Source organism: Polyergus mexicanus, unplaced genomic scaffold, assembly GCF_030449975.1.
Source record: "Polyergus mexicanus isolate NDT 795.1 unplaced genomic scaffold, iyPolMexi1.0 SCAF_1, whole genome shotgun sequence".
NCBI lineage: Eukaryota > Metazoa > Arthropoda > Insecta > Hymenoptera > Formicidae > Polyergus > Polyergus mexicanus.
In genome coordinates this window covers 1,219,785-1,235,607 of record NW_027223321.1, presented here as the reverse complement: position 1 = coordinate 1,235,607, position 15,823 = coordinate 1,219,785, and the positions used below count along the sequence as shown (strand labels likewise).

General features: G+C 33.2%; 1 protein-coding gene across 5 annotated transcripts in view; it reads left to right on the top strand.

Annotated features, from left to right (window-relative positions):
• The window catches only part of Sls (sallimus), a 75,437-nt gene extending 60,493 nt beyond the window's left edge, over window positions 1–14,944 (top strand). For all 5 annotated transcript variants that reach the window (XM_070306079.1, XM_070306165.1, XM_070306250.1 and 2 more), the window contains 21 exons: window positions 31–56; window positions 122–5,585; window positions 6,059–6,103; window positions 6,230–6,346; window positions 6,454–6,606; window positions 6,728–7,091; window positions 7,374–7,689; window positions 7,790–8,078; window positions 8,553–9,774; window positions 9,919–10,079; window positions 10,249–10,539; window positions 10,649–10,790; window positions 10,887–11,156; window positions 11,242–11,687; window positions 11,775–12,077; window positions 12,171–12,325; window positions 12,410–12,560; window positions 12,863–12,967; window positions 13,060–13,257; window positions 13,355–13,660; window positions 13,811–14,944. In XM_070306079.1, coding sequence (XP_070162180.1) covers window positions 31–56; window positions 122–5,585; window positions 6,059–6,103; window positions 6,230–6,346; window positions 6,454–6,606; window positions 6,728–7,091; window positions 7,374–7,689; window positions 7,790–8,078; window positions 8,553–9,774; window positions 9,919–10,079; window positions 10,249–10,539; window positions 10,649–10,790; window positions 10,887–11,156; window positions 11,242–11,687; window positions 11,775–12,077; window positions 12,171–12,325; window positions 12,410–12,560; window positions 12,863–12,967; window positions 13,060–13,257; window positions 13,355–13,660; window positions 13,811–14,013 — 10,727 coding nt within the window. In that variant the 3' untranslated portion in view covers window positions 14,014–14,944. The remainder of the gene's footprint in view (window positions 1–30; window positions 57–121; window positions 5,586–6,058; window positions 6,104–6,229; window positions 6,347–6,453; window positions 6,607–6,727; window positions 7,092–7,373; window positions 7,690–7,789; window positions 8,079–8,552; window positions 9,775–9,918; window positions 10,080–10,248; window positions 10,540–10,648; window positions 10,791–10,886; window positions 11,157–11,241; window positions 11,688–11,774; window positions 12,078–12,170; window positions 12,326–12,409; window positions 12,561–12,862; window positions 12,968–13,059; window positions 13,258–13,354; window positions 13,661–13,810) is intronic.
• Window positions 14,945–15,823: the final 879 nt, after the last annotated feature.

Sequence of the window (15,823 nt, the reverse complement as noted above, 5' to 3'; positions counted from 1 at the left end):
TCAAATTTCATATATTTTTTTATTTTGCAGATACTCCGAGAAAACCGATATATCAGGTAAGCCAAAATATAAATTTACTTTAATATAGTATGATATATATTATATTATTATACTTTTACAGCAACAAGAAGCACAGTATGAAATGCCAGAAGAAATTGTAGAAGAAATAGTGACAGAAACAGCAGAGAAAGGAAAAGTTCGACTTTTGTTAGAAGAAGAAGAATTGGTGAAAATAATGAGAGTAGGCATCAAAGAAGTGCCAGAAGAAAAAGAGGAATTATCTATTGTTGACATAGAGAAAAGCGTGGAAACACCGATGCACAAAATTATTAAAACGAAGAAACAACCAAAGAAAAAAGATGAACAAATTGAGATTATTGAGGAATTGACTATAAAATCGGAGGATAAAAGCGACATTAATAAAAAACCAGTTAAAAAAATAATTAAGAAGAAAAAGCACTTGACCGGAGCTGAAGATGTTCTTGAAGAAGCTTTAGAGGATATCGTAATGGACAAACCAAAGAAAGAAAAAGCTAAAACTATTATAGAAGATAAACAGGAAACAGTTTTAGTCACAGAGCCAAAAGTACATGAAGCAGCTGTTAAGATGCCAGAGAAAAAAGTGGATATCGGAGAAGAAATAATAGAAACTATTAAAACACCTACAACGAAAATTATTAAAAAGAAAAAATTGGCAATAGATGATCACAACAAACAAATTATTGAGGAAGTTGTGCAGAAACCAGCTGAGGAAACTGAAATAATAGAAAAAGAAAAAATGATTGAAATAGTTGAAACGCCAACAAAAAAAATTATTAAACGAAAAAAGGCGGAAACTTATGATGATAATGCGCCAGAAGAAATTGTTGAAGAAATTCTTATAGAAAAACCGAAAAAAGAACAAGCTCGAACTATATTATCTCCAAAAGAGAGTATTGAAGTAACGCAGATCTTAACTGAATCATCCATTTCCAAAATCACAGAAGATAAAACTAAACTAAAAAAAGCTGTAGTATGCAAAAATAAAGAAGAAAAAGATGTTTTGAAGAAAGTTTCAATGGAAGAAACGAGCACGATTCCTATTCAGGAAGAAGTAACAACCGAGATTACTAAAGAAATAATAAGTGAGAAACCAAAAGAAGAACAGATACAATCGATTATTATAACAAAAGAAGAACTCAAAGTAACTGAAACAATTTCAAGCACTGAAGAATTTCTCGAGAAGATAAAACCGACAGAAGAAACGGCACTGCCAATTAAGGATGTGGAATCACAAATTAAGATAAAAGAAGTTACAGTACAGGAAGCCCCTAAAAAGATTAAACCAATACATATAAATAAACAACAAGTCAAAGAAGAAATTGTTGAAGAATTTATTTCAGATAAACCCATAAAGAAAGAAGCGGAAAAGATAATAATTGCAAATAAAGAAATACAGACCACCGAAATTATTTCTGAAATTGCAACTAGTAAACTTGATAAAGATAAAAGACCGCAAGAAGAACAAGCTGTGTCCATAGAAGAGATAAAACAAGATATAAAATTAACAGAAGTACCCGTAAAGAGGGCACCCCTTATTAAGAAAAAACCCAAGGAAATGAAAGAAGATCGCCCAGATGAATCAATAGAAAAAATAAAATTAAAAGAACCTAAGAAGAAAAAAGCTACAGAAAGTGTAACTTTACAGGAGAATATCGACATTTCGGAAGTGATGACAGAAACGATATCTGAAGAACTTGCTACAGAAGAAACATTCTCTGAAAAGAAAGTGAAACCAAGTATTGCACCGGTAGAAAGTATCGAAATAACTGAGGTTACTGTAGCTATACCAAATGGTGAAACAATTGAAAAGGAAAAAGCAAAGTCTGCTATAATTGAAATCAAGAAAGAAAAAGAAAAAGTAGCGGAAAAAATAATACCAGTGAAACCTAAAACAGAAGAAACAAGAATAAATAAAGTAGATATTACAATGGCAGAGATAACTTCGGAATCTAAAATTAAAGATATTCCAAAAGAAAAACATCCTGACGAAAAATTAGAAAAAGTAAGGATAATGCAGCCCGTAGAAATAAAGGAAGTCAAGAAATCAAAAGAAGAAATTGTCCCTATTGTGAAAGAAAAATCTATTGAACCCGAAATCACCGAGGAATTGAAAGAAAAGAAAGTTATCAAAAAAAAGAAAAAGAAGCCTGTAAAAAAAGATGATATAGACGATTGGATAGAACCCGAATATGAAAGGCCTGTATTAGAACCAATGCCTGAAAAAATTCAATGGGAACCAACAAAAAAGAAAAAAGAAAAGAAAACATTACCTGAGACTATGCAAAAATTGGTTCCGCAAATGATTGAAAGAAAAGAAATCAAACCTACAAAATTAAAATATATGGAACCACTACAAGACACCGTTCAGTTTGGTACAATTAAATTAAAAAAAGTAACAGTTGTTAAGAAAAAAGAAATTAGCGAACCAATATTTCCTAAAATTATGTTACGTAGCAGAATCACATTTGTTGGTGATTATCCGCCAGAAATACAAATACCAAAAATTACGTATATGGAAAAGAATATAGTACAAAATGGTATTTTGTCTAGAAATGCAGAAGAAGCTTTACAGATTTTAAAGAAAAAATATAAGAAACCAAAAATGCCAAAGAAAGAATTAACTGAATTAGAAAAATTGGATAAAGAGTTTGAAGAATTGAAGAAAGTGCCACTAGAAAAAATAGACGATAAATCTATTTACGAACGAACACCTAAAAAGCCGGAAAAAACACCTGAAGAACCGCAAAAACTTATTGTTGGAAAAGGTGAAATAAAACAAGAACCTAAAATTGTGACGGAAGAAGTTAAGCTAAAGAAAATACTGGAAAAGAAACCGGAAGAATTAATAGAAACTAAAGAGAAACCAACAAAGAAAAAATCTGTAGAAGAAGTGCATCAGAAAAAAGAAGAAAAACCTAAAGAAACGCTCTCTTATGATGAATTTAAACCACTAGAATTTGATAGACCAGAAATTGAAAAATATATACCTGAAGATATCGAAATAATAAAAAAACCAGAATCTGAACCTATTTCGAAACCATATGAAAGACCTAAGAAAAAGCAACCTGAGCAAGATATTGAACAAATTCCATTAATAAAAGGAATACCAAAGCCACAAGAGCCTGAAGAAGAACCTAAAGTCAAATTCCGATTACCAACTTCAGAAAAACCGGAAGATGAACCTGAAACAATAACTCTGAAAGGCTGGAAAAAAGATAAACCCGAAGAAGAGGGTATAGAAGAATATCCAACCAAGGAAAAATATGTTATTCCAACAATACCCAAAGAAGATACAGAAGAAGTTATATTGAAACAGAAACCAAAGAAAAAGACAGTTAAAGAAGAAACTGCTGCAAAAATTACTGCAAGAAAACCTATTCCAAAAGAAGAAGAGCAAGTATCAGAACAAGTTTCTGAGCAAGTGGCAATAAAGAAACCTAAAACAGAATCTATCAAGGAGAAAATTGCGGATGAAGTGACGATTAAAAAACCAGTCGTTGAAGAGAGAAAAGAAGAAGTAGAAGAAATAACAGAGGAAGTCACATTAAAGAAGAAACCAAAGAAAAAATCCGTCACAGAGGAAATTGCTGCCGAAATAACGGTAAAGAAATCTGTTCCAAAAGAAGAAGAGCAAGTGCCAGAAGAAGTTTCTGAAAAATTGGCAATAAAAAAACCTAAAAAGGTACCTATCAAAGAGGAAACTATGGCTGAAGTGACAATTAAAAAACCAGTCGTTGAAGAGAGAAACGAAGAGGTAGAAGAAATCACAGAAGAAGTCACATTAAAAAAGAAACCAAAGAAAAAATCCGTCACAGGGGAAACCGCTGTCGAAATAACTGTAAAGAAACCCGTTCCGAAGGAAGAAGAACAAGTACCGGAAGAAGTTTATGAGAAAGTGACAATAAAGAAACCTAAAAAGGAACCTATCAAAGAGGAAGCTGCAACTGAAGTGACGATTAAAAAACCAGTCGTTGAAGAGAGAAAAGAAGAGGTAGAAGAAATAGCAGAGGAAGTCACATTAAAAAAAAAGCCAAAGAAAAAATCCGTCACAGAGGAAATCGCTGCCGAAATAACTGTAAAGAAATCCATTCCGAAGGAAGAAGAACAAGTACCTGAAGAAGTTTCTGAGAAAGTGACAATAAAGAAACCTAAAAAGGAACCTATCAAAGAGGAAGCTGCAACTGAAGTGACGATTAAAAAACCAGTCGTTGAAGAGAGAAAAGAAGAGGTAGAAGAAATAACAGAGGAAGTCACATTAAAAAAAAAGCCAAAGAAAAAATCCGTCACAGAGGAAATCGCTGCCGAAATAACTGTAAAGAAATCCATTCCGAAGGAAGAAGAACAAGTACCTGAAGAAGTTTCTGAGAAAGTGGCAATAAAGAAACCTAAAAAGGAACCTATCAAAGAGGAAGTTGCAGCTGAAGTGACGATTAAAAAACCAGCCGTTGAAAAGAGAAAAGAAGAGGTAGAAGAAATAACAGAGGAAGTCACATTAAAAAAGAAACCGAAGAAAAAACTCGTCACAGAGGAAACCACTGCCGAAATAACTATAAAGAAACTCGTTCCGAAGGAAGAAGAACCGGAAGAAGTTTCTGAGAAAGTGGCAATAAAGAAACCGAAAAAGAAATCTTTCAAAGAAGAAGTCGCGGACGAAGTTACAATTAAAAAATCTGTTATAGAAAAGAAGAAAGAAGATATTGTTGAAGAAGTTACTTTTAAATCGAAACCAAAACAAAAGATTACCGTACCGGAAGAAATATCAGAAGTGACTATTGCTAAACCCGTAGAGGAAAAGCAAAAACAAGAAGAAATTACAGACACATCTACGGATATATTATTAAAGAAAAAGAAACCAGTGCTAACGAATGAAGATGTGATTGTGGAGGAATTAACTATACAAAAATTCGAAGAGATAGAAGAACCTAAGGAAGTAATTGAAGAATTTACATTAAAACGCAAACCACCAAAAAAAGCACCGAAACCAATTGAAGAAATTTATGAAGATGTTACTTTACGTAAATTACGACCGAAAAAGAAACCTAGACCAGATATCAAGGAAGTTACCGAAGTTGAAAATGTGACGTTTAGACCACGTTCTACAAAAACAAAAGAAGATGTAGAACAAGAGTTTAAAATATCATTAAATACATATGAAGAAGAAGATATTTCCATGTCCGGTAAGGTCCGTTTAAAGCCAAAGAGACGTCCGCTTACATATTCCGAGGAAACTGGAGAAGAAACAATTAAAATTATTCAAGAAATTGAAGATGATTCTGGGCCAGTTATCGAAGAGATCATTGATAAATCAGAAGAGGAAAGTAAAGAAGGATATAGCGTCGAAGAGCTTGATATTAACGAAATGAGTATACCATTGAAACGAAAGAAAAAGAAACAAAAAACACCATATACTGTAGAAGAAATTGAAGAAAATGATGTCAAAGTACATTTAAACCGTGATAGGAAATATTCATATGAGGAAACAGATGTTGAATCTTTGGCGCTGAAATTGAAGAGCAAGAGACGTGTTTCCACGTACGAAGAAGGTTCGATGATGCATTTGTGTATTTTCCAAGCATTTATACATTGGCGAATAAAATTGAATTAACATGCAATATGCTTTCAGCTAAAATAACAATTAAAATTCTTTTCTAGTTATCTTAATCTTTTTGACAATGAATATATATACTATACTCCCATACTTGGTCTGTCCTCTCCTTTGCCCAATTTTGTGATGCACTTCTCTTTAGAAAAAAAAATTTTTTTGTTCTTAAGTCTCTGTCTAATCCACCGCGTATGAAAAGCATATCGGTAGTAGTCGCTGTATTTTATTTTATAATATAATATGCGTGATTTATAGCCATTTAAATAATTAATATAAAAAATACATATGTAAAATAAAATAGCACAGACTGGGTAGATAAATTTTGCTTATGCGCTTTCTTATTATATTTCGATTGTAGTAAGCAATCGCATTATATATTGACATTTATTTGATATCTGAAATGTAATATTGCAGAAGAAGCTTCTCTCAGTATTACTAAAGAGGGAGAAATCGAAGAAGGTTTGTTACATATATATATGCTTCTTTTTTTAGTAATATATATATTCAATAAAATATATAAAAAAATTTTTGTTTTGCTTTTTAGCTTAATTGTTTTATTTGAAATAACTAATTAATGGTTTTTAGTCGATGAAGTCGAATATGTTGTCCATGACGGTGATACAATGTTCTCAATTTGTTCTTACGTGGCTGAAACGGAGGAAGCTATAAACTTGGTCGAAGGAGAAAAAATTTATATTATCGGTAATCTTAATTCTATTTTTTTTTTAATCTTTAATAATATAGTTATTATAATTGTAATTAATACATATATATTTCTTGAAATTTTGTTTGATATTTGTTTTTTATAGATCATACCAATCAGGATTGGTGGTTTGTAAAGAAACATTTGACTGAAGAAAAGGGTTGGGTACCGGCGCAATATTTATTGGACGAGGAACATTATACCGTTTACTTGCAACGAAAATTGCACGAAAAGATTGATAGATTGCCAATCTTTGAAAGTAAGTATTTATTTGCAAAACTGATTAAAAAACAGCGATGAAGTTTATCATATGCACTTATGAGATTTATGAAATATGCAAGGCTTTTAAAATATTAACATCAAACGTTACATTTTTTTAGAGCCAGCTCTAGGAGAAAAAGCCTCAGCACCAAAGTTTATCGAAAAATTGCAACCAATCCACACGTTAGATGGTTACACTGTTCAATTCGAGTGCCAAGTAGAAGGCATACCAAGACCACAAATAACTTGGTTTCGTCAAACAGCTATTATCAAACCATCTATTGATTTTCAAATGTATTATGATGAAGATAATGTTGCCACCTTAATAATTAGAGAAGTATTTCCTGAAGATGCCGGTACTTTTACATGCGTTGCAAAAAACGCTGCAGGATTTGCATCCAGCACCACTGAACTTATCGTCGAGGCTCCTCTGTCAGATCACGGATCTGATATTACCGGTTTGTCGAGGAAAAGTCTTTCGAGGTATGCACTTCTTAAATTTTTTTCAAACAAATTATTCTGATAAAGATTATCGATTATCTTTTTAATATACAATTAATAGGACAGCTTATTTTGATATCATATTACAGATTACAAAACAAACAAAAAACCAACGCTATATTAAATTGCATAAAAATTTAGTATAACTTTTTATAATTATAATTTTTATATAGTTATATAAATTATAACAATATACATATAATATGATAGTCTATACATATATTTTTGTTCTTAATAACTATTAATGTGACAATGCTCTTTCAGAGAATCATCTCTTGCGGATATATTGGAAGGTATACTACCTACATTCTCTCGAAAACCAAAAGCGAAGTACGTGAGTGAAGGTGATGATGTGATACTGGAATGCCGATTGGTCGCTGTACCGGAGCCAGAAATAATGTGGTACCATAAAGATGCCCAGGTGGTTAGTCAGCAAAACATCGTGGTCGCAACTGAAAGCGATATGCACATGTACTGCAGTATCGTAAAAATTACCAAAATTCAAAAGAGGCAAGAAGGAAGATATAAGATTGTCGCTAAGAATAGAGAAGGCGAAGCCACTATCGATATTCCCGTAAAAGTTGGTTGACAATACCATATACAAAGCTATATTTATAAATATCGTTTCTATATATTGTATATTACATATAATATAATTAATGCATTTTCTTGCGAAACAGGTAAAAACTGGAAAGAGCGAGCCGCCCGAAATTTTGGAGCCGTTGCAATCCCACGTTGTCAAAGAAGGCGAGACTGTTGTTTTATCAACTCAAATAGTCGGTAATCCAACACCAAAAATAACGTGGTATAAAGATGGGAAACCGATAAAAGACATGCAACCAAAACAGGATGGACACATCAATACGTTAAATTTGATTCAGCCTCAAATAGTAGATAGTGGAGAATATTTGGTTATAGCTATCAATGATGTGGGCAAAGCCGAAACTCGAGCTGTATTGACTGTTGAGAGTAAGATCAACAACACTCTCTTTAATTGCATTTAATATCATTGCTTTTTCTTAATTTATCTTAATTTGTTTTCTTGTATTAATCGATAACTAATATCTTTTCCGTCACGTTAACTAATCGAATAATATATAAATTTAAAAAATAAGTCTTGCGCGCATTACTTTAATGCTTTCTTAATTAATAAAACATGCCAAATTGTCATATATAATATTACAAAGTGCTTTTTTACTAATGTGCTTTCAGTTAACTCCAAGTCACAAGTCACTATTAGCTTTCAGCAATGTACAAACGATAAACACGTTTCGTTTGTTAATGGTATGATATATATATTATATATATATATATATATACAATATATATAGTTTGTTGTTGCTATGATATCAACTATCCAATTTCTATACAATTATATCTATTCACATAATATGGTATATTCTATATCACAATAATGCTATTATATTTTTTTACAAAATATAGAAGTACCGAGTGGCGCACCAGAACCTCCCTTGTTCACTGAACGTTTTCAAGAGGTAGTTGTTCCCGAAAAAGGTACCTTTAAGTTAACCGCCAAAGTAACTGGAAATCCTGTCCCGGAAGTTATTTGGTTGAAAAACAACAAACCGTTTGACAAATCGCCTAATATCATAGAAAGTTATGATGGTGAAAACATCTTACTCGAAATTAGAAATGCGGATTCAGAAATTGATACTGGAGATTATAAATGTGTCGCCAATAACCCGGTCGGAAAAGCTTCACATGGTGCAAAAGTAACGGTAGACGTTGCTAAAGTCTCTTTCACAAAAAAATTACAAAACGAAATCACAATTGACGAATACAAAACTCTGGAACTGAGTTGCGAGACATCGCACACCGTTTCCACAGTGTGGTGGCATAATGATAAAGAGATCAGCGGAATGGATCATCGCGAGGTGATACAAGAAGGACGCGTACATAAATTACTTATTAAGAAGAGTGGTCTTTCCGATGCAGGCACGTACAAATGTACCGTTAAAAATCAAGTGACGTCCAGCAACGTTATCGTTCGAGCCACCAAACCGGAATTCGTTAAGAAGCTACAGGACTTCGAAGTAAAAGAACGCGATGTGGCGATTTTGGAAGTCGAGATCACATCTCAAATGGCTGATGTTACATGGCGAAAAGACGGCGAATTGTTAACACCGAGCAAGGGAAAATTAGAATTTGTGAAAGACGGTACCGTGAGAAAGCTTCTCATCAGGAGCACATCGGTTCATGATGAAGGGGAATACACGTGTGTTCTTCCGGATCAAGAATGTACGGCAGAAGTTACGGTCGTTGAATTGCCACCGGAGATTATTACCAAAATGCAGGATATAATTATAGCCAGAGGAGAGAAAGCGACCTTTGATATAGAATTGACAAAAGGTGACGCTTTAGTACGCTGGTTCAAAGACGGCCAAGAGTTGCAATTCTCCGAGCATGTGCGATTGTCGATCGATGGCAAAAGGCAAAAACTGAAAATTTACGACACAGAAGTAGAAGATGCAGGAATCTATTCTTGTCAAGTTGGTGATCAAACTTCGTCAGCTAGATTGACGGTTGAAGAACCCGAAATAGATTTTATTAAAAAATTGCCGGATGTTACTCTAGTGCCTCTCAACACCGATGCAACTTTCCTCATTGAACTTTCGCGTGCCGATGTATCAGTAACGTGGTTAAAGTAAGTTGACTTTTCAAACATAAAAATATAAAAATATAATAAAGATTCTTACATATACATACATATATACAAACTTTTTTGATAGTTTTCATTCATGATTGAAACAAGTATATAGCTGATATATGTGTTATATGAAATTTATAGAAAAGGCGAAATAATCGATTGCGCCCAATCTCCGAAATATCATATTATTAATGAAGGAAACATTAAGAAACTTATCATTAAAAAATGCACGACCGAAGATATTGCTGAATATACTGCCGTAGTTGCAAATGTGAAAACATCATCTAGATTAAAAGTTGAAGGTAAGTTTTTATGCATTACGCTGCCTTCTTTCTTGTGTAATCGTATAAACAGCTTATCGGTCATCTACATTTAAATCATATTAGCTATATTAATATTTCTATGTTTTCTTTTATACAATAAATTTAAAAAAAAAGATTTGATATAATATATCTGTCGATTGTGTTTCAGTTATCGAAACATCGCCGAAAATCAATCCTGATACGCCTAGAAAATACAAAACGATGAAAGGTGATAATATTGATGTTGTTGTGAAATACACGGCTACGCCAACTCCGATTGACGAGTGGACCGTTAATGGCCGCGTTCTTAAAAAATCCAAACGGATTTTTACATCCATCGACGAATATTCAGCCGTCTTGACAATTAGAGATGTACAAGAGAAAGATTTCGGTGATTATAATCTAAAATTAACTAATCCTCATGGAGATGATGATATAGAAATCAACATCATCGTCGTGCGTAAGTGTTCCTATCTATCATATTAAATATCCGAAAATTTCCAGAAAAGAACACGAAATAAAAAATAATGAGGAAAAAAGTGCGCATATAATTAATATGTCTATTACAGAGATACCTGGAGCACCAGGAATTCCAGAACCTCTCGAAATAATCGACAACAGCGTTACTCTTCACTGGAAGAAACCAGATTCAGACGGATATTCCCCGATCTTAGAATACATTTTAGAATATCGCGAGAAGACGGAATCTTCGTAAGTAATTTATGAATTTAATAGACTATTAATATAAATGTTTATTCAGTTTTCTACAATTTGATCAGTATGTAAAAAAATTATTTGATTTCTCAGATGGAGCAGAATCAACGAGACATTAAATGAAACTACGTACAAACTAACAAACTTAACCATCGACAAGGAATATACCTTTCGTGTGACAGCAGTCAACGAAGCCGGATCGGGTGAGCCATCGCCGAATATGCCATATCTAAAAATTTCCAAATTATCGGTATCTGAACCGCCAACCATCCTGGAAGCGCTCAAGAGCATCGTGATTGGATTAGGAGAGACTGTCACGCTTTCTTGCGTAATCGGTGGTATACCGACACCACATATTGCATGGTAGTATATCTTTTCTTCTTACTTAAGATAGATATGCCAATCAGTATATTCTCACACGCACCGTATTTCGGAAATCATCTTCTAGGTTGAAGGATAGTAAGCCTTTCGAAGACAGTGACATCACATACGAAAACCGCGTGGCCAAGTACACGATTCGAAAAACTACAGAGACATCGTCGGCCACATTCACGGTTAAAGCACAGAACGATGTAGGAACAGCGGAAACATCGTGTCAATTGAAGATTCAAGAATCTCCGAGGATTATTTGCGATGAAAACTTGATGAGTCAGAGACTAACAGTGGGCGACAAATGGAAGGTCGAAATACACTTCAACGGTTTCCCAAAACCGAAAGTGGCATGGACAATAAACAATAAAAAAATAACTGATAAACGCATTTCCATCGAGACTGAGGAAGATACATCCATTATTACGATTCCTTCACTCGTCAGGGATGATACGGCTGTCTACACAGCAAAAGCGATAAACGAAGCCGGTAGCTCGACGATTGAATGTCATCTCCGTGTCATAGGTTGCTTTTTCTTTTAATAAATTTATAATAATAATAATAAATGTTTTAATAAATAAGAAATAATATATCTGATAATATACATTATAGACAAGCCGAGCAAACCTCAGGGACCAGTTGTCGCGAAAGAAATTAGACAAGATCGTGTTACCATAGAATGGCGACCACCAATTGATGACGGTGGCGTAGAACTAGAAAGATACACCATTGAGAAATGCGAAGCGAACAAAAAAGTTTGGACAAAAGTTGGTGATGTTGACAAAGAAGTCGAAAATTTCTGCGCGCAGAAATTGCAGCAAAATGTCGACTATCTATTTAGAATAGTCGCTAGAAATGCAGTTGGAGCTTCAGATCCTTTGGAATCCGAGCCAATTAAGACCAGGACTTCATTTGGTAAAAAAAAGGATTATCATGATTATATTAGATAGAAAAGAACACTGTAAAAATTTAATTTAAAAAAAAAATGATCGAATCTATTTTCGACAGAACCACCGGGCCCGCCAAGAGGACCGTTTGAAGTTTCTGGAATGACAAAAACGTCATTCACGATAAAATGGGAAACTCCAGAGAACGACGGCGGTACGCCTATTACAGATTATATTGTCGAAATAAAAGAGATATCAAAGAAAGCTTGGCGAAGGGTTAGTACTGTATTCATTTTTATCACATCACAAGCACCAAAATCAAGATTATATATGCGAATATTTCTGTACACACTTTTTCAGATTGCAAGCACAAAAGGGGACGTCACAAATGTTATTATATCTGATTTGAAAACGGATACATCGTACAATTTCCGAATAACAGCTAAAAACAGCATCGGTATCGGTCCTCCATATATAGCAGAAGAAGCGATTACTGCCGGAAAACGACCGAGTAAGTTGATTAGCTATTTTTTAAATATCTTTTTCGCTTATATCCTCTTTCAATTGATTAACTTCCAAAATGTCGCTTAATTATTAACGCTTTTGCCTTTGCTCAGAAATAGTAAAGCTTACAGAAAACAGCATATATGCACTATTAGGCATATTCCCATCTACAAAAATGGTCGTCGTTAAGAGTAAGTTGTTTATATCCCACTCTTGTTGCGCTTCTTTTTGCTATAATTGTAAATATAATTCATTGTATATGAGATAAAACATATATTACGCAATAAGCATATTTTAAATTCTTTTTAGCACCACCTTCATGCCCTCTAAATGTCCGAGCGACCAATGTTACGAGCAAAAGCGTCACTCTCAGTTGGTCATCACCAGCTACCACAGGAGGATCAGAATTGACAGGTGAATTGACATATAAAATAGCACAAAACTTTATATAATATTCTTTGTTTCAGTATTATTTTAATATTGCTAAATATTTTATATTGTTACAGGTTATATAATCGAGAAGAGGCCATTAATTGGAAAAGGTGCCCGATGGACAAAGGTTGTCACTTTGGACGCTACAATGAATCAATACTGCATAGAAAACTTGAAAGAGAGCGAGTTTCTCTTTAGAATTTTTGCTGAAAATAGCGTAGGACTTAGCACACCAACCAATTCCGAGCCGATTACATTGAAAACTCATGCCAGTGAGCTCCAATTTATCGTCCAACTATCGTCAAATTATTACTATGTAGTAGATAACTACACGATTTATATATCAATTTGTTTTAAATCGTTTTGTAGACGTTCCGTTACCGCCTACCGCTCCGTTAGAGATGAGGCAAATTGCAGCGAACACAATGGTAATCGAATGGGGTAGGCCCGAGTCGGACGGCGGCGCACCTTTGGAAGGTTATAAGATCGCTATTAGAGACGCAAAGAAGACTATGTGGATGGAAGTAGGCAGAGTGAGCGCAGACATCCAGAAATTAAACATTCGCGACCTGCAAGAGAATCACGAATATCTCGTGAGGATTTTTGCACGAAACGAGATCGGATTCAGCGATCATCTGGAATCGGAAGAATCATTTAAGATCGTGCCGACCTCAGGTACAATCTCTCTACTATCTTTCATTTCTTATTATTTTTTCTCTCTTTTTATTTTGTCGCTTGAACGATCTTTATTTTAAAAATATATATTCTTTTATTATTGCAATGTTTGTACAAATTCAACTAATTGTAAATCTATTTCCTTGACAGAACTGTCATTTGTGGAACCGATCGCTGAAGCTATGGACAAGGGCGAGACTGCATCAATCAGCTTCAGCACGGAAAACACGAGTTCATGGTTGCGGGAACATAATATGGACGCTGATATACATTCATACGCGAGAGCGAGATTACTTAGAAAAGACGAGTACTTCTTCCGCATTTGGCATTATGCTAAACAGTTGTTTGAATAAGCATTTGTAGATATATATATATATATATATATATATATATATATATATATATATATATATAATTTTGAACATTTATATCTCGTAGCCGTACTCTTGTAATGGATATAATTGATCTTTTCCGCGTATTCAATTTTGTTCTCTTCTTCCCTAGAAAATTGTAATAATGAATCCATCTATATATTTGTGCTAACTGTCAGCGCAATGTCGACAGTGCCATCGATTAATTTCTCTGTAAAACCAAGTTGCGTATAGAAATTAAGATTCATACAAGAGATTGGACAAGTGCTTATAGAGTGCTAATCTAGTCAGGATAAAATAATCTTTTCTTTAATATCTATCAGAACACTCAGGAAATATATTAAATATCATACACGAGCAATTCACTTTTTTATTTTAGTTAAAATTTTACTATATTATGCTCGTGTATAGTTTCAAAAATTTTATATTCTGTAGATTAGCAAAGATCCATTGATTCGGTATTATTAAAATTCTATTCACGGCAAGCCAACGAGACAGATAACGAAACGTTAGATACCTCCATATTAAGAATTTTCAAAACTTGGCATTCTACACCTAATGATGTACTTATAATAATTACGTGACTACGTAATATTCGTTTCTACTTGTATAAGACAAAGCCACAGCTTGCGATAGTAACCTTAATATTTATTCTTCAAGTATATTTACCTATATTTTATTTTGTTTCCTGTTACTATTATCATTATATACTTAATTCTGATAATATTGTAAAAATATGATCGATACATCAAGATTAATAAAATGAAGAAATATCACGCGTATTTGGTAATACGAGACGTAAAATATAGGTGCCAATAACATCATTGTAATTAACCAACTACGCGTCGTATACTTCACGTTACATTTATATTGTAAAATATTTTATTTATCGATTAAATTATTACGAATCATGGCACAAGATTTCTTCTCTACAAGTCCTAATATAAGCATAAAAATTAATCACAAATTTACATACAAAAGCGCTGATTGATGAGTATTGTAAGAAGTTTTAATGATTAACAGCGTTAATTAATTTTTTCACGTTTATATGATCGTTCAATGATAGGTATACTATCAGATTTTCGCAAAATGTCGCAAAATGTGCATAGTAAAAGAATTAATTAACGCTGTCAACAATTGAAACTCCTTAGAGTACGCATTAAAACTATAGGAAAATATAATAAAATTAAATTATGCTTATATAAATTTATTTATAACAGTTTTTAAATGTGCATCAGTATGTACTAGTGCATCCAATTGAATTTATAAATTAAAAAATTAATTAAATAATATAATTATTAAAAAAATTAATAATAAAGCTATATAAATTAAAGCATAATTTAATATTGCTTAAAGTGCTTGACACTTTTATTCCAACAATAAAAAAAAGTGAAAGCAATTTATTGTATAAATATCTTCTACACATTATATTTAAAAATTAAGAAAAAAATTAAGAAAATTTATTTCATTTTACGTGCGCATATAAATACTTCAATAATAATTTTTATTATTGCTATCCTTAGTATATATTAGAATGATAAAATATACGCACAGCTAATAAAACATTAATTAATCTAATACTTCTCGCATTTCCGATTTGCAGTTATGGATCTACGGACATGCACCAACCGACCGTTTTACCGTGATCACCGACGAGATACTATTAAAGACCGATGGCACAAAAAAGTGAATCGGACCATGTAGTTCCTCTGGCTCTAAAATGGATCCAGTTGGCGTTACTGTACTAGATAAAAAAAGTATCTTATGAAAAACGGCAGCGCGACCCCTCTCA